The following is a 22210-nucleotide window of genomic DNA, read 5'->3' on the forward strand; positions in this document are numbered from 1 at the left end:
CGTGGACGCGACTCTCTCGCCACGCACTCGACATCGCACGGCGTGGCGCGATTTCGCGGAAAATGGACCATTCCGGTAAATAATTAAAAAACCGGCCCATTTCCGTAATTTTAAAAAAAATGGGCTTTTTTGGTAAATTGGCCCTTTTCCTTCACTTTCGGTTTCCTATTATCTTTTCAGGTTCAGGACAACTACAAAGTTTAATAAATAAAAGGTCAAATAACATGGGCTAAGGATGCTTGCGATGCTATCCTACCATTAAGTCAAAACCTCTAATCTTAAATCTTCCCTTCTCCCATGTAAATATAAAATAAATAAATAAAAGAGTAAACTATAAAAACAGTCACTTTTATTTACTTCAAATTACATTTTAGTCACTTATATTTGAAATGTTACATTTTAGTTGTTTACATTATTGCTTTGTTACGAAGTGGTCACTGTACTGTTAAGCTCCATTACCTCTCTAACGGTAGTCCTACGTGGCAGTCCAAATAGGTTTTAATGCCAACTTAGGTGTCTTACGTGACAGTCCAAATTAATTTTATTTAATTAAAAATCTATTTTCACCTTAGCAACTGGATATCCAAGTTGGCATTTAAAACTCATTTGGACTGCCACGTAGGACTACCATTAGGGAGATAACGGACCTTAACGGTAGAATGACCACTCCATAACAAAACGATAGTGTAAGTGACTAAAACGTAACATTTCAAATATAAGTAACTAAAATATCATATGAGGTAAACGAAAGTAACTATTTTTATAGTTTACCCTAAATAAAAATACTTTTTACTCTTCTCAATTTAAATTTATTCTTTAAAAAAAGTTTAAATAATTTTATTTTATCAAAATTTTATCAATTTTAAAAATCAGCAACTAAAAGAAATTAATTATGGCATTAATATTTAAAGAAAGAAGTAAACAAAGTTGTTAACAGTTTAACTTTGATGGCGTACTTACAATCTTTTGGACTTCATTGCTTGCTGAAACTATCGGATGAAATCGTTAGACCCCTATACATTGACCACGTTTATTTAATCTGTGTTTTTTCTTTGTTGTATATTAAAAAATTAATTTTTTATATAATTTTGATTACTATAATAATAAATTTAATCTTTAATGTTTATATATTTTATATAAATATTAATAAAATATGTAAATATTACAAATTAAATTTATTAAATCATTGTCAATTCGTATAAATGTTACGAATAAAATTTGTTAAATTGAGATACCAAAATGACAAAATATAAAAACTTTGAAGACAAATTTATTGTTATAATAATAATAAATATGTACAGTTGATACAAAACAAGTGATGAATTAATACATTTGAATCATTAATAAGTAAATTCATGAGGTTGTAAAATTAAATAATATACATTTAAATGATATTAAAATTAGTTAATATTTTGATGTATAAAATATAACTTAAATTATAGTGCAATATAAAATTAATTTATTGTAATTCATTATCAACATTTTGACACAAAATATAAATTTTAAACATTTTTAAAGTCTTTTGCACTTTTCAAAATTTTAGAATTTAGTACCTATACCTATATTAAATTTGTTATTATTTTATTTCCACATAGCAAAAAGAATATTTTATATTTCAATAATTTAATGAATTATTTTAAAATTTTATTTTTATTCAAAATGATAGGAATAAGCACAAAATATTAACTCGGGAAGGTTCTCTACTACAATTCCACAAATACAAGCAAAATTTGTTCAAAGAAAAAAAAACAACCTTGCCCCTTAAGGAATAAGAAACAGTATTCAAAATTCAGCATGAAAATAATTTTAGTGCTGGGGTTGGGATGGTGGGTTAAATGAATGTAAAAAGATAACCAAAAATGCTTTTGGCAAAAGCCAAAACTAGTTCCCAAGTTGGATGTAAAAGTACCTTTTGACCCCAAACAAAACATATTTAATTTAACCTTGCTACACTCCAAAAGCACTTTCCATAAGAAACACAGCCTTAAACTCACACTATGTTAAAATAAGTTTTATCTTTTATTTTCACATTTTTAAAACTATTTTCTATTACAAGTTCGAATCTGACACGTGTGCTCAACATACTAAAACAAATATGTGATCATAAAAAAATTAGATATACTTGTATAAAACACACGATTCACATGAATTCTGTAATATATGTCGCATGGCATTTGAGCTAGGAACCTTACACTTTGAGAGCATTTTAGAGAGTTCGGCCAGCCTGATCCATGTGAAGAACAAAGGACAAACTTCATGGTAAGGCCATTGCTCTGCCGACCCCCAGACATTAAAAAAAATAACAAACGGTTTAACACTTATCAAACAAATGATTAAGTTGGTACGAACTGCTTAAAAACAATTTAGGTGCCACAAAATTATAAATGGCATAAACAAAATTCATCCTGCAATCTTCATGGCAAAATTTGTCACCTATGTGAACCCTAAATCTTTAACAAGTTCAAAGAATTGTAAAGCTCCCCTACTAGCAATCATATTTTACATGCAATCATGGTATAACCTTCTCGATAACTTCTAATTGGCAAGACCCCACCCGAGAATTCATGCTTACTCCTCGCGTACTTCCCATCTCAGCTACCCAGTTTTACCATTTAACTTAAGGGGCTTCGTCCAGCAACCCTATCAAAATCCTGTACCAGGAAGTCTAAATAATAAAAAATGTCTTGTTCAAAACTTTGCTCAGAAACATAAGAACTGGATTAAGCATAGGAGAACAACATAAAACAATTTAAATAATAATCATGCCAGTATTTGGATGCATTTGAAGAAAAGCTCACATTCAGAATCCTAAATATATAATTTTATATCATGCATAAGCAGGAATCAATCATACCAAGGCATCAATGGGGTCAGCAATCGTAAAGTCAATCCTCCTCCATAGGTACTTCTGGAATATCAAACCTGTCTTCCTCAATGGTTTTATTGATCACATGAACAGAAGATGGTAATATCAAGTCAAGGTAACAAAAAATCCAACTCCGCCAACATACCAATATGAGAAAAACAGAGAAATACAATGTATAACATTATACTCTTTATTCAATATTGGAGACGTCTTCAGATATAAACATATATAATTAATATTAATACTGAAATGTATCTACGTGACACTTGAACTCAAGCAGACATAAATAAGATTGCAAACAGGTATAGGCAACTTCATACAGGATATAATATTATAAATAAACCATTTATATAACGGATATTCGTCTGCTTTTCCTTTAGCAGACAAAATTAATATCAAGTGCATCCAATTTTCCAAACGTGCACAGTAAATTCTTGCTTTTAGGATTAGGATTAATGCATGTCAATCCTAATATTCTGCCCTTCAATGAACAGTTAAACAACATACATCCTAGAGCATGGCATCTTGCTTTCTATTGCATTACAGCACAAACTCCATACTTATACGTACTAATTTAAGTTATTCCTTGAACACAGTACAACTAATGTCATCTTTAAAAACCTCAAAGCAAATAAATGAATCATAAACAAGCACCATTACCACAAAGCAACAAAATTTATAAGTTAATTCTTACATTCATAAACATGAAAAAGGAAATGACCACTTAAAAAGAAAAGGATATCTAATAGCATAGGATCATCCTCCTTCTCGCCTCGGTTACGGCTGTTATCTAGCTCCCTCATTATTTCAGGTGTAACCTATATCATGATGAGCACAAGGATCATTGACTGTCAAAATTGGACCAAAGGGGGGGGAGTTAAAAGAAGCTATTCGTCATCAGTACGGATGTGAGAGCGATGTCTTACTAATTTATGCTTTTGAGTCTCAAGTAGAACTCTAAGGTTATTTTTATCTTCCTTGAGCAGTTCATTTTTGTACCTGTAAGTATTTAGATAAAAATGCAGTAAACGGGGACATCACAGAGGTGTCATGAGCTAGTGAGATACTAAAGATATGCTATAGTTCCATCAGATTAATCAACTTCAAATAACTTTTAATTCATGAAACATTCCCTCGCAATTTTAAAAGGAAAACAAATACATACAAGTGCATCACCATCCACATGGGTCCTTAATAATTCATCAGTTCAAAGCGCGGAAAAGGAAATTCGAATCACCAGCATCCTCTTTTTTTTTCATATTTATTAAGTTAAAAACAGAAATCTTTTGCTACACAAACACGTGATATACCCTAAGAGAATAAAATGTGCACAAGCAACAACCAATTTTTATCAATTGAGAAAACTGATAACTGGAACAATATCTCAGCCTTCGATTTCACTATACCTCAAGGAAGAGACACAATAATAAAATGTCTGCTCACTTCCTTAGATGAACAGAGGTCTCCTTTAAAATAACAAAAAGGGAAGATCAAGAAACTTCAATAGTATCTAAAAAATAAAACTACCAGTCAACAAATATGAATGCCAAGTATAGCAGAACCAGTGAGCCAGCAATGTCATTATGGCTGCAGAGAGTAAAGAAGGACGGTGTCTCTCCATTACTATTTTCTCTCATCCATTTTAACCATTTCTTACCTTATTTTGCTTTAATGTAAACTAGGAACAATTCCATTGATGCTTGACATAAATATTTTCCTCAGTAAAGGTCTACGATACTATCTCAAACTCATTATTATAATTTGGTGCACATTAAATAAGATGTGAAGTGGTATACTCAAGAGGCAAAGAGTATCTCAAATAAATTTCACTGACCGTTGCACAAATGCCAGAAGAGACTGATGCCATATTACTGGCATTATCCTTGTATCCTCAAGAAACCTCATAAAATGAGCAACAACAGCATCAACAACCCGATATGGCAGAGCATATTTCTTCTCCAAAAGAAGCTTTATAAAATAACTGTAACAATTTTACCGACAAACATGATACAGTTTGTAAGAAAGGGCACTACAAGAAAAAAAATGAATTGCTAATCTCTAGATTATTGATCCCTATCTGATAACTTAAAGAGATTAACGCATCAACAAGATATCAAGATCATGAAACCATGAACCATAAAACATGCTGAAACTTTACTTCTACCACCATCCACCGTTTTGCTTCTAAGAGAGAGAGAGAAACAACAAAAGGAAATGTCAAAATATTAAAATACCTTGTTGTGCCACAATATTCCATTTCCGCAAGCTTCATTAATGCAACACTGCAATTCCATTTACAAATTAGAGGCCCTCGTAATCATCTGAACTTAAACAATTTGAATGACAATCCAGCAGCCTTAGAGAGAATTAAACAAACCTACCATGCTCAGATCATCAATTCCATTTACTATAATAAACTATAAGCAATTAACTTGCTTTTAAAGATTCAAAAAAAAACACCTCTCCCGACCACTTTATAACATCCACAATGATGAGTACCAACTTTAAAATATTCTTGCTGGAAAGGATATTATTGCATTTCCTACAAGAAGCTGCAGGCTATCCAAAATTTCTGGCAAAGCCAGCCACAAGATCCTGACTTGCAAACTCCTATTCAGTCTGTGTCCAATATTGTGATTCTTATTTAGGCATAAGTAAAATCTACATTAATTACAATCTCCAGTAACAGTAAAAACTATGATAATAAGTTTGGTAACAGGCTCAACATACTACCTGAATTCTAACATTGAAATAAAACCCCTCCTAGTATCAAATAACTAAACCACCAGTAAAATACCTTGAATGAAGCATAGGAATGGAGACTTTTTCAAGAACACTCCCAACGATAACTGCCTCTCTGAGATTGCATGTCCCTGACTGAAAATGAGCAGGGGAGAAAAAAAAAAGCTTTTATGTCAAAATAAAAGAAAGCAGCCTATCATACAATCCAAAAATATCCTCTACCACATGACCAAAAACCCAAAAACTTATGCAAATAAAATAAGGTAGAAGTGAAGAACAATGAAGAAGCTGAAATATCAATCTAAAGAGAAAGTCTTAAGGCTAAAAGCTTACAACAGTAGCAGCAAAAGGGATTTCATAAAGAAGACATGGATTATTTGAATTTTTTCAGATAGAAAAAGAAAACTAGATACCAAAATTCATTGCAGTGGGCAGAAATTTGTATACCTTACACAATGGAAACAATATTCCCTTGTTGAATGCAGCAGGTTTGTATAGAGCCTTCTTCAAAGACTGATATAGAGCAAAATGAAGTCGCTTATTCTTCCGAATATCATCTCTAACACGTGGAAGCAAGACTAGCCTATAAAAACGCTCTGCCTTCTTAGCACCCAAATTGGAAGCAAATATTCTTGTGGCTTGAAACATCGCATTTGGAGACCAATTCTCAGGCTGAGTCAAGTACAAAACATCCTCCCAGAGTTGCATTGACGGAATGTGTTTAAAGGCTTTAGGCATTTTCCCAGCTGTGTATTTGTTCAGAAACTTGCCAACTCTGCACATTTAGTTTTCATTCACCTGTTAAGGGCTCTGCACCTTCTTTTATAGAAACAAAAAGAATCTTACAAACACAAGGGGAGCAATATTACCCCTTATACAAATCAATAAGAGAGTCATCCAACTTAGGCAAAGGTTGTTTTTCTGCAATTAAACAATTTCAACCATAAAACCCCATTTCTAAGTAGGTAAAATTCTTTCACAATATCGGTAGATCAAATAACTGAATATAATCAACTTAAAAAGTTACCTGAAGCAGCATTTGCATCATTCTCCTTGATCCTTTGAATTATAACGTCCGCAAGTGTCCTTTGTGGACCAGCATCCTTTGATAAGAATGCCTCCAGCAACTTCTCATCATCCTCATCAATTTCCTCCTACAACATAAAATAAACGTAGAACTGACCTTTTAACCAGAATAATTGCAATGATCTGCAAATAGAGGGGGAAAAAACTAAGCAATCCTCAATAAACTAAGGCTCCATTTGGTTGTTACTTGTGAAACTAGCTTTGTCCTATTTGCTTATGTATCTTAAAATTGTTAAAAAGAAAATTAACATTTGATATTGCAACAAAATCCTGATATTTTCTTCATAAAAATAAAAGTTCAATTGTTCATACTTCATATCAAAAGGAAAATTGGAAAAAGTAACAGTAAATCGAGCCTAAGTTCCTAAAGAGCATACTAGTGAAGATAACTAGTCAGGAAAGCAATATTGAAATGTTTAATTAAATCAAATTAAATGATTAAATAAAAATTTGTTACTTCATAGTTGCCAAATTGACTTTGTGTCTCAGAAAATCCACCAAAATCGTCAATGTCCTCTTCTTCCTCATGCTTGTTAGGTTCTTCTTCAACCGAACCGAACGCGCTCTTAGCGATCCCTCCTGACGCTTCTTCTTCTATTTCCTTCTGTTGAAGAAGCGCTTCTTTTAAGATTTTCGAGCTCATCCCCGACGAAATCATCTGCAAAAACACACACACATAGATTTAAAAAAAATAAAAAATAAAATAGCAACAAAAAGAATTCAATAAATAAAGAAAAAGCTGAAGGAAGGAAGCGGAATCTTACTTTGTCTTGCTTCTGGTGGTGTTTGGGAGCTTTGGAGTGTTTCTTTGTAGAGGCGACGGAATCGTCATCTGCTAAAAATGGCTGCGGATTTTGGTTTCGCTCTCTTTTGTTCTTCGCCATTGACGGAGCTTCGGCCAAAAGGAATATGAAAATTCGATGTTTGGAAGAGTGAAAGGAATGTAGAGGCGGCTATGGCACTCAAAAGAGACGAGGTTTTAGTAATACGGTGCCAGGGTTTTAACTTGAAGCAATTTGTAATATTTTTTTCCTTTTCGTAATTTCGATTTATTTCTAGTGGACATTATCTTTGTTAAAGTTGAGAAAGATTGTAAATAATTTTAAGTATTCAATCAAAATTATAATAATTTTAAGTATTGTATCAAAATTATAATAATTTTATCAATATTCACTTTACAAAAGTTGTTTATCTATCAATCATCTTTTATTTTTACAGTAAAATTTCATAATTCAACTATATTTATCAATGGAAAAACCCTAGTACTTTGATAATTTTACAAATTAATCCCGAGATAGCTAGATTAATTATTACGATCTCATAAATATAAAATTACTAAAATGGGACAAGAATACTTACCCAATTAAGCCAAATAAGTTTGTTACCTTCAAGCTCTTCTAACTAGGGTTTCCATGTATTTAATTTGAGGAAAGATGATATAAAATGATGATATTTCTTATTTAATTAAAATATCATCTTTTATTATTTCATCCTTCCAATCTAGGGTGGGTTTGGATGGGCGATTGGGTACGGTGCGATGCGTTTAGCTTACTTTTTGTCTCACGCTACTGTATTGTTACAGTATCTAATCTCAACGCCACCGTTATTTTAACACTAACCGCAAGTAAACACACCGCCCATCCAAACTCACCCTTAGTCATTTTCTTTGTTTAATTTTCCATTGATGACTAAGCATACTTATCTACTAACTCCTCTTAATAGTCTATTTGCCATATAAGGACCTCAAATTTTGATTTCCATAGCTATTGATACCTATAGCTACTAGAACTCAATTTTTACATTTTATGCAATTTGGTCCTTTACATCTAATTAAACATGTAATCGGTAAAATTTTCTTAACGAAATTTTTATTTGATATTTCTATCATTATGCAGACCATGCAATAATATTAAAATAATTTTTCTTTCGGACTCAAATTTGTGGTCCCAAAACCAGTATTCCAATTTCACTAAAAACTGGCTGTTACATAAAAATTATAAAAAGATAAAAGTTATAAATATATACATTTATTAAAATATATATACAAAGTGCAAAAAATATAATTAAAAAACTTACTAAAAATTATACAAATGCTAGCTTGCATAATTGTGCAATGCATGAGCTAGCAGTGTTTGTCAACTTTAAAAATAAATAAAAATTAATGTAAAATTAATGTTAACATAAAAAATTAGAGGTGGCTATGGGTTGGATTGGGTGCAACTAAAATTTAAAGTCTGTTTGCTAGGTTTGGTTCGAAAAATGGCCTAAGATTTTATCCAAACTCAGCCCAGATGAAAATGCTAAAACTCGGGCCTGGCCTGACCCGTCTGTATTAATTTTTTTATATTATTTATTATATAAAATTTTTAAAGATATATAATACATCAAAAATACTAAAAATAATAAAATAAATATTTTCTGACAAATTTAAAATAAATATATATGTATATTTAAATAACACTAAGATAGGTACAATTTAACAAACAAATGTCTCTAAAATAGTAAAAAAAAATAACAATAAAAGTTATACAATATTCAAACAATAATAACAAAATGGTACTAACATAATAGTGAAATGGTAGCAAAATAGTGAAAAATAACAATAAAATAGCAACAACAAAAAACAGCAAGGAAAAGTAACAGTTTTTTTTTGGCATATTTGGGTCGGGCCAAAAAAGCCTTATCCATGCCTAACCCATTTTCTAAGCAGGGCCTTTTTTTTCTCAAACCTATTTTTTGGGCCTATATTTTTACTTAAACTCTCTCACTTTTCGAGTGAGTCTTTGGGCTAGGTCGGGTGGCCCGGCCCATAGACAAGTTTACAAAAAATCAACTAAACATATTAGTAATATATAGATAAAATATATGTTCTATTATGAAGTTTGGAAAATTTATATAAAAATTATTATAATAAATAAAATTATTAAAATACATGTTTTATTGGTTGAGGATTGAGCTTATCATCGTCATTTTCATCTTCATCTCCATCTCCACATCAATTTTCATCTTCATCTTCATCTCTAACATTATCTTCATATTGTTATTCTTTGCATCCTAAGTTGCCATCTTATATAATTGATTGTATTAGTAGGTGGTTGTAAAGATGACTCACCTTTGAATAACAGTAATTCTGATGGTGCTTGTGACATTATCGATAAAGAAATATATGGTGTTGAATAATCCGATTGTGCATAAAATGTTGGAATTGTAGGCAATGGCGGATGAATTAGTATTATTGAAGGTAGTGGAGTGTAATATGCTCTTATAGATGGAGGTGGTGCAAAGAATATTTCTGGAGAAGGTGTTGATGCATGGTATGATGGTGCATAAATTGGTGCTTGTGTGAAAAACAGGGTTAGTAAATGCACTAGAAAAATAAGAACCATACTGGTTGGAAGGTGCATCCATTGGTATAGCATTCGAGGTTAAAGTTGATGATGATGATGAACTTGATGCATGTACTCCCAATTGTGGCCTCATGTGGGGTCGTGTTGGCCTTCTACGACGAATTTGTCTACTTCTTTCCTCCTTTTGACAATAAATATGGCTTACCATGAAGTCTAAACCATGTCATATAATCTGAAGATGTCGCCAAATCCAGTTTAACAATTGGTTCGAACATAGGTATGAAGTCGTACCTATGTTCCCATAAGTAGATATACTTAGCATGGAATTTAGGCCAATTTTCATCGATTCTCCTCTGCAAGTTAATCTTGTGAAGTTCATCAAGGTTTTAGGGTGAGGGCGAAATATTTTGCACAAACCTAAACTGGTGCATCACTCGATCAGATTCATGCATCTCAATCGTTGCAAAAACTATCAATGGCACTTTAATGTGCCAGATATTGCGATTTGTCAAAAATTGACTGGGATACATTCTTGAATTCTAATATCAGAGTATTGCATCCATTCAAACTGTAATATGAGTTATAAATTTTATTACATACCTAACATTAAATTTCAAATCCTTACATAATTATTATGTAATTGAAAAATTCAAAAACTAACATTAACTTTTGAATTTTGATCTAACAATAACTGGATATCTTCAAGTTCGTTCGGTATACCCATATGACTCAAGTAATTTCCACCTGTTCAAATAGTATGTTATTCCAAAAATATAATAATAATAATAAATAATAATATGGTAACTATATTATTAAATGAATCTTACCTTATTATGAATGTGAATTGATAAGAAAATATTACTCGGGACGTAAAAATGGTAAAGCGATACTATGCTTATGACTGAAGGAGTACACAACCATTGATTTTGATTTTTTGTGCTTCAATTCCCGACACATCTCTCGATACAATGTAGTTAAGATAGCTGATCCCCAACTGAGTTGTTCAGCTTCTTTTAGGTCGATTAGTTGTAGAAGCCACTTTAAATATTGTACCAGATTTTTAGATTTATCTAGCATTAAAAAACCCCGATCAACCTCAATATGCATGCTTGAGGGCACTACTGTCTTTTAACCGCACTAGAATAGTTGTCGAGATGTGAGAAATTATCTTCTATCCATTTCATATCTATCCGGTTACCACAAAACTTGTTCAACACATTGCCTAATAGTTGGTGGCAAATTGCGCTCCAATCACCAACGCGCGCTACTCCGAAATGACTGACCTATCAACCAGTAGACCGAATCGTAATGTCACATCCTCAAAAGTAATTGTATACTCGCTGCACGAAAGATAGAATATGTATGTCTCGGATCTCCATCTTTCTAGCAAAACACTAATAAGTGTGGCTCCAATTTAGTCCCACCGAGCATACGAGACGTGTATCAATAACACACGGTGCTCTTGCACTTAAATTGTGTATATATGTTTCAATAGTCCGATCTTCATCCTGATTATATAAACATAAAAAATAAATAAAAAAACTAATAATAGCAACAAATTAAATAATGATATTAATTAAGATAAAAATATAATAATATTTTCTTACCATTTGTAATTGGACATCAGAAATGTGTTTGCGATCCAAACAAATAAGAGGCATTATCATTTTTTAAATATTTAAAATGATGAAAATTGAATAAAAAATTAAGAGAAGAAGAATTTGGGAGAAATTTGAGTAAAAGAGTCGAGAGAATAGATGAATAGGATTGAATGAAAAAATTTGAAAGTGCAAAGGGATATAGGAAAAAAATTTACCATTGGATTTTTATAGTCGTTGAGTAAAAAACGTCTTTGATTTTCTAACCATTGTCGATCCAACGGTTAATATATATATTTATTTTAAATAAATCAATTGCATGGTGCGCTTTTGCCTTGTGGTACTCGAGTCTCCCAAAAACGGCCTATTTTCCTAAATTTGATAAAAATAGCTTATAATCCTGAATATTTTTTAAAATTGGAATATTTCCCTAATTTTCCCTTAACATATAATATATGTTTATTTATGTAATTAATGCAAAATAACATTATTTAAAATAATAATTAATTAACTTAATTAAGTCTAATAGTAATTAAACGATAATTAAGATGCTTAGAAATTTATTCAATAATAACTCTATTTTACACAAATAAAATTAGCACAACTTTTAAAAATAAAATTAGCACAACTTCTATTTTAAAAGTAGTACACCAATTTTAACAAATAATTGTAAGTTAAATTATAATTACTTTTAAATGTGTATTTCTCACAACTTTAGTTTTAATAAATTATTATTTTAAATGTACAATCATCACAATTTATATTTTATTTCAACTTTTTATTTTTAAATGTGAATTTAGTAATATGTTAAAAAATAAAAGTATTTTTATCAGTTCAAAAATTTTCCAAATTTATGCATTTATGTATAGTAGTTTTAATATCACTTGTGTTATATGTGTTTTACACATTTAATATTTAGTTGGCTTTTTAAATATTGTATTTTTAATTAGAGAAGTTAACGTAAAATAATATTCATTGTTTGAATTATTGAAGATGATTAAAATATATTAACTTATCCATTCAAATATTATAATAGAAAATTTTAAATAATAAATAAAACAATTTTAACATATTCAACAAATGATTATTAAATTTAAAATTCTATTCAAACATTTCAAACTAATAATTCTAATTTTTAAATTAATAATTTTAAATTAAATATTATAAATATTTTAAATATAAATTTAATAATATAATGAAAAACAATGGATATTTTATTAATTCAAATGTTTTTCAAACTCGAACTTTTATCTACTAAATAACTTAATTATTTTTAAATGTATAGCTGTCACAATTTTTAATTTATTTCAACTTTTAAAATTAATAATTTTAAATCAAATATGATAATTATTTATAAATATGAAATTAATAATATAATAAAAATAAAAGGTCTTCTCAACTGTTTTTTAAACTTATATTTTATATAGATTATAAATTATATTATATATTTCTAGAATCTAGATAGATATGTATTTTTGGTACCAAAAATACAATATTTTTGGTACATAAAAATATGTGTTATACTATAAATTTAATTCTTGAACATTAAATTTACAAATTTCTGTTAACTGGTGACAGCAAGGAGTATTATTTGCCGCCCCAATATCTCTTCGATTCCGATTCCACTGTTTGCAAGCAAAGCAAAGCAAAGCAAAAGTAAATTCCTTTTGGAAAGAAAAAAAAACTAGAAAATGCAGGACTCTTCCAGACCGGTAACTGGTTACCCGGTTCATAACGTTAACGGCTGCGGTCCGCCACCCCCCGCCACATCCACTACCGCCTACCCTTACGTTAACCCCAGCCCATACCCTTACTACCCAGCGCCCCCACCTCAAAATCCTCGCCCCACCTTCTTCCGCCGCCTCTTCGTCGCCTTCGCCTTACTCTTAATCATCTTCGGCACCATCCTTCTCATCTTCTGGCTCGTCCTCCGCCCTCACCTCCCCGATTTCTCCATCCAATCCATCTCCCTTTCCAACTTCAACGCTTCCAACCAGCGCGTGAACGGCACATGGAATGCCCAGTTCCAGGTCTCCAACCCCAACAAGAAGCTCTCCATCTACTACGGAGACATCGTTTCGTCGGTTTTCCACAAGGACGACTTCTTGACTGAGACGAGGATCGGGCCGTTCGTGCAGGGCACGCGCGAGGAGAACTCGGTGAAGGCAAGTTATTCGGTGGTGGATTCTTTCGTGGAAGGAAAGGTTGTCGACGCGATGAATGGGGAGAGGAGCCGTGGCGAGATCAAGTTCAATATAAAGGTGGTCGCCGACGTTGCGTTTCGATACGGGGGGTGGAGAGGACGGCGTAGGATACTTAGGGTTTGGTGTTACGACGTGGCGCTTACTGGTTCCTCCGGAAAGATGACCGGCGGTTCCAAAAAATGCAGTGTTGATTGATTTACTGTGAGTATTCAGTTTAATTTCTCTCCTTATCATGGCTAACTTGGGGAATTTCCAGGATTTAAAATGATAAAATAGTTTCAATGAGAACGTTTTTTTTAGCCTTTATGTATTAATCTATTGAATAATAGGTTGTTGGATGTGTAGTTTAATGGTTCCTGGTTAATTATTTTATTCACTTCCTATTCCTTCTTTATTCTCCTTTGAATTCAGTTTTGACTCTGAAGTTTCTTTGTTGTGAAGCTAAAATTCATCTTCATTTCAACTTCAATGAAAATGATTGCAGCCGTGACATAATGTTGCTGTGTAAGGTTTTTCAATGTATTCGGAATTGATTTAAGTTTTATGCTGCTAAAGCACAGTGATTTGATGTTTGAACCTTCAGCTATGGTTATGCTTTGAGAAGGGCAAAATTTGATCCAAAATACAATCGAACTGGTTATTGTACTAACTAATTATAATGACACTGCTGGTATAATATTGCCATAAAAGAGTGGATGGCTCTCTGCTGACTTTGTTCCGAACATGAAAGTAAATATTTGCTTTGGCAGTTGGCAGAAGTTTGTACTTCGTATAAGGGATAATGTTGGTGGTGGAAGGATGGCCAACTTGATCATACCCGTAACCTGATAGATCTTTTTAAACAGTTTTATGCTGAGATTTGGCTATGGAACTACTTTTTTGGGGGAAATTTTTGGATTAATGGGAAGGGAGAGGATTTCAATGTGAGTCCTTTTGTATACAGTGGGGAGCAGTGCACTATGTTAATTAGCTGTCACAGATTTATGTTGATTTGTTTAATCCTTGTTTTTGGCCTATTCGTGGAACTGGGTTACTAACTAGAAATTTTATTTTCTGATGTTCAAGTTTGTGAATTGGTAGATTCAAAGCTCCTCTTTCTCTGTTTTGTTAATGGACTGGAAACTGAATTTTGGTACCTAGTTGCTAATCTTTTACAGAGAAATAAATCTTCCCTTATAATTAATGTTAGAAACAGATTATACATCTGTGCTTTCCATTTTTCGATTTTAGTTGTGCTGTCTTACTCTGTTTTCACTGCTTGATAGTCCTCCTTACCTTCTTTTGGGAGAGTCAATCTTTTAGCTTTTTCCTTTCATGATCATATTCTTGTCCTCAGCTCTGAGTAGGTGATATTCGTTTTTTCACTCTTTGGTCACTTGTGTTATATATGTTGATTCTAGTTTTTCTTGGTGACAGACATGGAATGTAAATCAAATTTCACTCGTAATTTGGTTCATGAAACTTGAGATGCGAGGGAGTGATGATGAACGTGCTGTCATCTTTATCTGCAATGGCATATGCCATTCTTTGTCATGCACCAAAACTCTTCCAGCTTTGATTTTGGTTTGTATTTTGGATTTTTCAGGAGCAGATGAATGGCATTCATGGTTAAAAGGGGAAGAATAGAGAAGAAAAGAGGCAAGGAAAGAATGAATAGGCTACAAATGGGAGGAATTGTTGAGTAGTTTTCGAGGGATGTTAACCTGCCCCCAACAATCTCTATTTATCTTTCATCCTGTGTTAAATATGAATGTAAATTTGATGGTTCTCTTTTAGGTGTTCTATTTATATATAAATATAATTATAGTTTCGGTTCGAGTCTAGAGTGAATAAATTGCTAATTTTCGATTTATTAATAAACCTAGTTCTCAAAAATATAGAGGTTTATTAAATTAATTCCTAGAGCATGCAAGCTACTTTTTTTTATTTATTTATCAAAATATATGTATTTTTTCAAGCATAGTAATTCAACATATATCTTGTCTGATGGAAGATAAATTAGAGATCATATTAATTTTCATGATAATCTTATTATTTTAAATTTGACTGAAGTTCATGATAATCAATTCATCATACATGTGATAAATATATGTGTATATATATCTCAAATTTTGGTTAAATCTTTTTCTTTCACCGCACCAACAATAACCATTTTTAAAATTAAGAAGGTGCCAAATACGTGGGTTCAGATCATGTTTTCAGATTTAGACTATTTTGGACTTACGTATATTAGGGCTAGAACTTTTTCGGATTTAGTATTTTTTAGCTTGGTTCTTTTAAGATTACTCTTTTGTATTTAAATTTTTCAAGCTCAAATCAGATTCAACTTGATTCAGGTTGGGCGGGCTTAGTGGATTTAAATAATTTTAGTGTTTTATAAGTTATAAATATTTTTTTATTTTTGACGTAATAACTAATTTTACTTTTACATAACGATAATACAATGCAAACTTACTGTTACAATTTGCATAATTATATTACATTATATAAACTTTATAAAATATTATACACATCGTGATCATGAATTTGCTTTACATTTTATACCATATTAATTTAACTGAATTTAGCTAAAATTTTAATATATAATATAAATTAATTAATAATTATACATATATGTATTTTATATTATTATATTATGGAATACCATATCATAGATTATAATTTAATATACACATAGTTGTTCAAATTGATGAATATGTAAACATCTAAAACTAAATTTGTCATTATACCAATCAAAATTATGTACTATTGATGAAATGCATTAACGTCATGATTATTTATCCTTATTTGCTCACTTTTGAAATTAATAAGGATTAAATTACTCTGATTTTTAAAAGGACCAATTTGCTCAATATCAAAATTGAAAGGGACCAAAATGTATTTTTACACTACATATCATAATCTTTATAATATCAAAGCTTAATTATGCTTTAAATTTTATAATATAATATTTAATAAGTTCATTTTTAAGATTAATTACAACTGTAAAAATTCACATAACTTATTAATTAAGTAAAATGTTATATATTTTATAAGTACCATTATCTTTATAGTAGCTAATTAAATTTATATTGAAATTATTATTTTCAAAATTAACTTACAATTACATTATCAATTATATATTTTAAATATTATTACATCAATTTAATTAATTAAATTGTATTATAAAATATTATAATATTCATATTTTATATCATTCAATTAGATTTTTCTAAAAAAGCGATTACATATTTATTTTCTAATTGATAAAATGTTTTTTTGTTATATTTATTTATATTTTGAATTTAAATTTAAATTTTCATATTAATGCAATGTAATTAATATTATGTTGTTATTTTTAAAATTATTAAATTAATTTATCATGATTTGATTTGATAATATCATGCATAACACAATATGTGTCATTAAAAATAATATATTTAACCAATAAGTGTTGGGTGCAATTGATTGAATCTTAACTCAATTAGCACGGTTGTTATTACAACAATAAGAAGAACGTGGATTCGAACACATTCAAGTGTCACAGGGCTAGATGTTTAGTCTAGCAAATCACGTGGCTTTAAGTGATTTTTTGGGTTCAAATCCTGCCTAAGTCAACCTACTCTCGAAAAATAAAAATTCTTACAAAAATTCTCTAAAGTATTGAAGCAAAGCAAAAACAAACTCGAAAGACAAAAAATTACGAACGAACAAAAAACCACAGAAAAGTAGTGCACACCAAGTGTTTGAGTAAATGCTTTCAATAGTATTAAATTACTATGAAAGATTACAATTGAGTGAATGCAAATGAGGGAGAATACTTCTATTTATAGTCGAGCTCCTCCAAAACCAACAGTACAGATTGAGTTACATCGACGGTCAAGATTTGTGCCTATTTACAAGGTGAGAGTCCTAAGGGATTTAAATTTTATACATTCTTTATCCCTTAGAATTTACATTAATTATTCTGGTAACTCTAGTTTTATTGAAGTGTTTCACTAGATTACCAAGGCTTCAAGTAGATGGTTTTTTCTTGGATTCCATAAATTAGGCCAATTCACGTGGGTCAAATGGGCTCCATTTAATAAGTTGATTTTTATATGACATTTTATGCGCAATGATCATGGGTTTTGATCTCCGGTCCGTGACACAAATACATTTTTCTTCCAATTTAAAAATTAAAGAAATATTAGGAGTAGCAATTAACCTTGTATAACAAGAACAAGTCAAAACTATTTGGTGCAACAGTGAAATATATATTATTGTGGAAGGGGAAATTAGCATTAACTTTTACAATCATTTTATTGATTTTGAGAAAAGAAAAAGCAGAAGTAATATTGCTATAATTACCTCTATATATCTGTACAGGTCAACTTTTGCATTGGATCCCAAAATAGGTTTGACTGACTCATTATTAATTAGGTCTTTCTATATTTATTTTACTGATCCCTTAAATTTTATATAATCAACCAAATAACAATTAATAATGATGGCATCTGGCTATTTATTTTATTAATCTCCTTCAATTTTAAACAATCAACTAAGAAATATGATTAATACTTTAAAGGGTTAAAATTAATTTTAAAATTTTTAAAAGATGTGATATTATTTTGTAGAATTATAAATTATGCTTCAATTTGAATATTTCGCATACCAACAAATAAAGAAATTTAGATTAAATGCTTGATTCATTTTCACCTAATTAACGTTACTAGTTAATACACATCTGAGAACTCTTTATATGTGGCATCTTAGTTGTTATCCGTGTTGCTAAATCTCCCACTCCAAAAGCTTTCAATCTTTGCCATCTCCACCGCCACCTGAAATCATGACAGAAGAATACTGCCCCCACCACCAGGACGGGAACCAACTAGTGAAGCGCATAGCGATAGCCATTGTCGGGTTATTGATAGTTTGCGCCATAGTAGTCCTCCTGGTATGGGCAATTCTCCACCCTTCCAAGCCCAGATTCCTCCTCCAAGACGTCACCATCTATGCTTTCAACCTTAGTACTGCCCCTCACTTGCTCACTTCCAACCTCCAAATCACTTTAGCTGCAAGGAACCCAAATAGCAGGATCGGCATTTCCTACCGCAAACTCGATATCTTCGCATCCTATCGTAACCAGCAGATAACTTTACCCACACTCCTACCCACAACCTACCAGGGCCGTCGAGACTTCACCATTTGGTCCCCATTCTTGTACGGTAATGATGTGCCGGTGGCTCCATTTCTTCAGGCTGGGTTGAGCGCTGACATGAATGGTGGGTTGGTGATGCTCGACATCAAGGTTTTCGGCCACGTAAAATGGAAAGTTGGGTCCTGGATTTCGCGTCGCTATCAAATTAACGTCCACTGTCCTGCTTATATTTCGTTTAGTGATCGAATAAAGGGCTTCCAAGTTGGTTCTGCTATGAAGTATCAACTTCTCCAAACTTGCAGAGTTGATATTTCTCTTTAACAGATCCTTCTTTATTCCCTTTTTTGTCAGGACTTGACCCAACCTACTAGGCCACATTGTGGATATAATCCCAAATTGTTCTTTTCTGAACACTTACGAATCACTCAAGTTTTTGTCACCTTCTCTTTATATTTGAGAATTAATGCAGGTTGAAATCTAGAAAGACCTAATTTCGAATTATGCACCCACAACAAGCCTCAGCAAACCGAGTCAGGTCATGATACATTATTGTGAAATTCTAGAGTTGTATGCATGTCGTTGGAAACTGCAATGCAAAAGCTTCAGCAACTTTCTTCAATCCAGTGAATCATTACGACTGTTTTTGTTTTGTTTTTTTCATTCAGTGAAAATGGGGTTAGTTTAATGTGTAAGCACAAATTTTGGATCCTGTTCCATGGTAGCAGGACATTGAGTCATTCGAGTCACGTTCTCTAACTTTGAATTAAACAGTAAACATTAGGTAAATCAAGATAACGGGACTATACAAAACTGACAATTTCAATGACTTTCATTAAGATACAAATATAAGGTCAAATTATGCTATTAGACCCTGTATTTTATATAGCGGATTTAATACGTGTACTTTAATTTGGTTATTTCCAGTCCCTGTACTTTTAGAATTTGAAAATTTCAGTTCTAACCAAATCATAACTAATTAAATTCATTAAATTATATTATTTTTAAAGTTTGATGTGTCAAACATATTATCTATATTTGTTTGTTATCTTTACATATTACTTACAAAAATCAGTTAATAGATTTAATGATTGTTATTTGCATTAAGACTAGAATTTTGAAATTCAAAAATATAGCCATTAAAAATAATCCAATGGACTAAATTTATAACTTTAAGCATAATACATGACTAATAACATAATTTAACCAAACAAATTAAATTGTTACCATTGAGTCAAGACTAAAATTTCAAAATTCGAAAATTACAAGAACTAAAAGTATCAAATTAAAGTATAGGTACTAAATTCATAATTTACATAAAGTACAAGGTCTAATATCAAAATTTGACCTAAATATAAGTCAATTAAGAAACTTAGAAATGTTTCACTACTGTTTTTCTTGCTGAAGACTTTTGTCAATACATGTTAGGTGCTATTAATATAGCTCATGGCATCGGATTTCATTTTGGTGGCAAGATCTATGACTTGAGAAATGCTGATTCTAGGAAAGAAGGGTGATCACGTTCACCCTCTCACCTTCCAACATATCTTTGGAAATTTAATGGGGTTTGACATCTACACTAGTTTGGTTCTTTCTCACAACTAACTTCATTTAATATATTTAATATACCAAAAAAATATTTGGTACACTCTCACCAATGTTTAGACTCCACAAGTAAAATAGGAGGTTGACACGTATCCTATAAGATTATAGTACAATATTAAAAAAGAGAGGAGGGACTCATGATAATTTTTTAAGACTGCTTGTGAAATTAAAAATACATTGTTAGTGTACGAATACAACACTTAATATATATATATATATATATAATTAACTAATAAAATGGTGGTATGTTAGTGAAAAAATTAACATGCAATAAACCTAAATATTAAAATTACATATCAACTTTGTTTTATTATGTAATGTTATATGTGAATTTTAATTTTATTTTATTGTGTATATAATATTTTATTTTGATGCATTTTCAGAAATAACCAATAATGCTATTAATGTGTAATACATAAATAATTATAGTTATCAATGTGAAAATAAGTAGAATTATTTGTTTTTTTTCTAATGTATACAATTGAATTAAAATCAAAGTTCATATATCAAATTGTACATTAAATCAAAGTTTATATATAATTTTGAAATTTATCTCATATATAGTACCTATTATCATATCTTTATTTCTGGACCATAACTCTTTTTTTATAACTGGGGGTGGGGAATGGGGTTGCATGGGATTGAACAATTAAAGTACCATGGAGGCTCCTGTACAAGGAGTTAGATTACATTTTTTCCTCTTGATACGTCATAATTTGATATGTAAAATTAGGCTCTCTCGAATACTTGACGAGTTTATTCTCTAGCAATTTACGAGCCTTTTTAATACTTCTTATTGATTTTTAGTTTATTCTCTAGCAATTTATGAGCCTTTTTAATACTTCTTATTGATTTTTAGTTTTTAATGTTAATGATAGCTTTTCTTACGATTTACTCCTTTTGAAACCCAAATTGACAAAACCGTCATTGGGAGTCTAATGGTTGATTTGAGTTTGTGTAGGAAGATGACTAAGGCCAAACCTTGAGGAGAACATCAACCGTTGTATGTGTTGCGACACTGACCCTATATCTCCTCAAGGAATCAAATTTCAACGAAAAATCAACTTGGAGCAATCTGCCATGGAAGTCGCGACATTAGGAATGTCGAGACATTGAGCCTCAATGTCTAGACTACAAGCCTTCAAGGTCGCGATTCCAAGCCGATGGTTGAAGTGAAAGAACCTAGTGCCACTGTCAATGATGTCGAGACACTAGCTAGGCTGTGTCGTGACATCAAAAACCCCAAAGCCAAGATTGTGCCTACCGTCAAGGATGTCGTGACACTAAAGTCTAATGGGGTGTAAAAAACTACAAAGGTAATTTTGTATCCAACATCAACACAAGTCAATTCATTCTCTCCAAGGGCATTTTTGTCAAACATTAGAGTTATAGAATTTGTAGTATTAAAGGCAACTTGATGCCAAACAAAAAAAAAAAGAGGAGGCTCTTTATCATCTTTTTTATTCTTTTCAACATTTTTAGTTTTCTAGGTTTTCCTCTTTTAGGTTAGTAGTTAATGGTTGTTAGTTTCTTCTTTATTTTTACTGTAACTTTAGTTTTCTTGGAAGTAGATACAAAACTCTCTCTTGTTATTTTGAGTTCTCTTTAAAGCATTCAATAGAATTTCATCTTGTTAGCTTTCAAAA

General features: G+C 31.2%; 3 protein-coding genes and 1 non-coding gene across 6 annotated transcripts; 2 read left to right on the forward strand and 2 right to left on the reverse strand.

Moving 5' to 3' along the window:
- Positions 1-2149: 2149 nt before the first annotated feature.
- LOC105792972 (bystin) lies at positions 2150-7696 on the reverse strand. Of its 2 annotated transcripts, none has more exons than XM_012621856.2 (12): positions 7459-7696; positions 7152-7352; positions 6636-6762; positions 6478-6529; positions 6056-6383; positions 5664-5743; positions 5101-5148; positions 4701-4847; positions 3793-3865; positions 3609-3684; positions 2855-2965; positions 2150-2651 (listed from the first exon to the last, which is right to left on the reverse strand). In XM_012621856.2, the coding sequence occupies exons 1-11, from the start codon at positions 7576-7578 to the stop codon at positions 2886-2888; spliced, it is 1332 nt and encodes a 443-aa protein (XP_012477310.1). In that variant the 5' UTR covers positions 7579-7696; the 3' UTR covers positions 2150-2651; positions 2855-2885. The 2 variants fall into 2 exon arrangements, with proteins under 2 accessions (XP_012477310.1, XP_012477317.1); XM_012621863.2 differs by having other exon boundaries at positions 2150-2665.
- On the reverse strand, positions 4191-4317 carry LOC128042754 (small nucleolar RNA snoR111). The gene has a single exon (XR_008198266.1). It is a non-coding gene; the product is annotated as a small nucleolar RNA snoR111 (small nucleolar RNA).
- A 5499-nt stretch (positions 7697-13195) lies between the features above and the next one.
- On the forward strand, positions 13196-15739 carry LOC105792938 (NDR1/HIN1-like protein 10). 2 transcript variants are annotated; one of them, XM_012621817.2, is made up of 2 exons: positions 13196-14044; positions 15260-15497. In XM_012621817.2, exon 1 carries the CDS (start codon positions 13331-13333, stop codon positions 14036-14038), a length of 708 nt encoding a protein of 235 aa, XP_012477271.2. In that variant the 5' UTR covers positions 13196-13330; the 3' UTR covers positions 14039-14044; positions 15260-15497. The 2 variants fall into 2 exon arrangements, with proteins under 2 accessions (XP_012477271.2, XP_012477261.2); XM_012621807.2 differs by having other exon boundaries at positions 13198-14044; positions 15429-15739.
- Positions 15740-18493: 2754 nt separating this feature from the next.
- On the forward strand, positions 18494-19671 carry LOC105792948 (NDR1/HIN1-like protein 1). The gene has a single exon (XM_012621828.2). The coding sequence runs from the start codon at positions 18651-18653 to the stop codon at positions 19281-19283; it is 633 nt and encodes a 210-aa protein (XP_012477282.1). The 5' UTR covers positions 18494-18650; the 3' UTR covers positions 19284-19671.
- Positions 19672-22210: the final 2539 nt, after the last annotated feature.

Source organism: Gossypium raimondii, chromosome 7 (genome assembly GCF_025698545.1).
Source record: "Gossypium raimondii isolate GPD5lz chromosome 7, ASM2569854v1, whole genome shotgun sequence".
In the NCBI taxonomy this organism is placed as follows: Eukaryota; Viridiplantae; Streptophyta; class Magnoliopsida; order Malvales; family Malvaceae; genus Gossypium; species Gossypium raimondii.

Excerpts from the sequence above, each read along its gene's own strand:
- LOC105792972 (XM_012621856.2), bottom strand. The coding sequence starts at position 7,578 with ATGGCGAAGAACAAAAGAGAGCGAAACCAAAATCCGCAGCCATTTTTA. Across the intron at positions 4,848-5,100 it reads GAATATTGTGGCACAACAAG|TTATTTTATAAAGCTTCTTT; the intron begins GTATTTTAATAT and ends AAATTGTTACAG. Across the intron at positions 3,866-4,700 it reads CTTCTGGCATTTGTGCAACG|GTACAAAAATGAACTGCTCA; the intron begins GTCAGTGAAATT and ends AAATACTTACAG.
- LOC105792938 (XM_012621817.2), top strand. The coding sequence starts at position 13,331 with ATGCAGGACTCTTCCAGACCGGTAACTGGTTACCCGGTTCATAACGTT.
- LOC105792948 (XM_012621828.2), top strand. The coding sequence starts at position 18,651 with ATGACAGAAGAATACTGCCCCCACCACCAGGACGGGAACCAACTAGTG.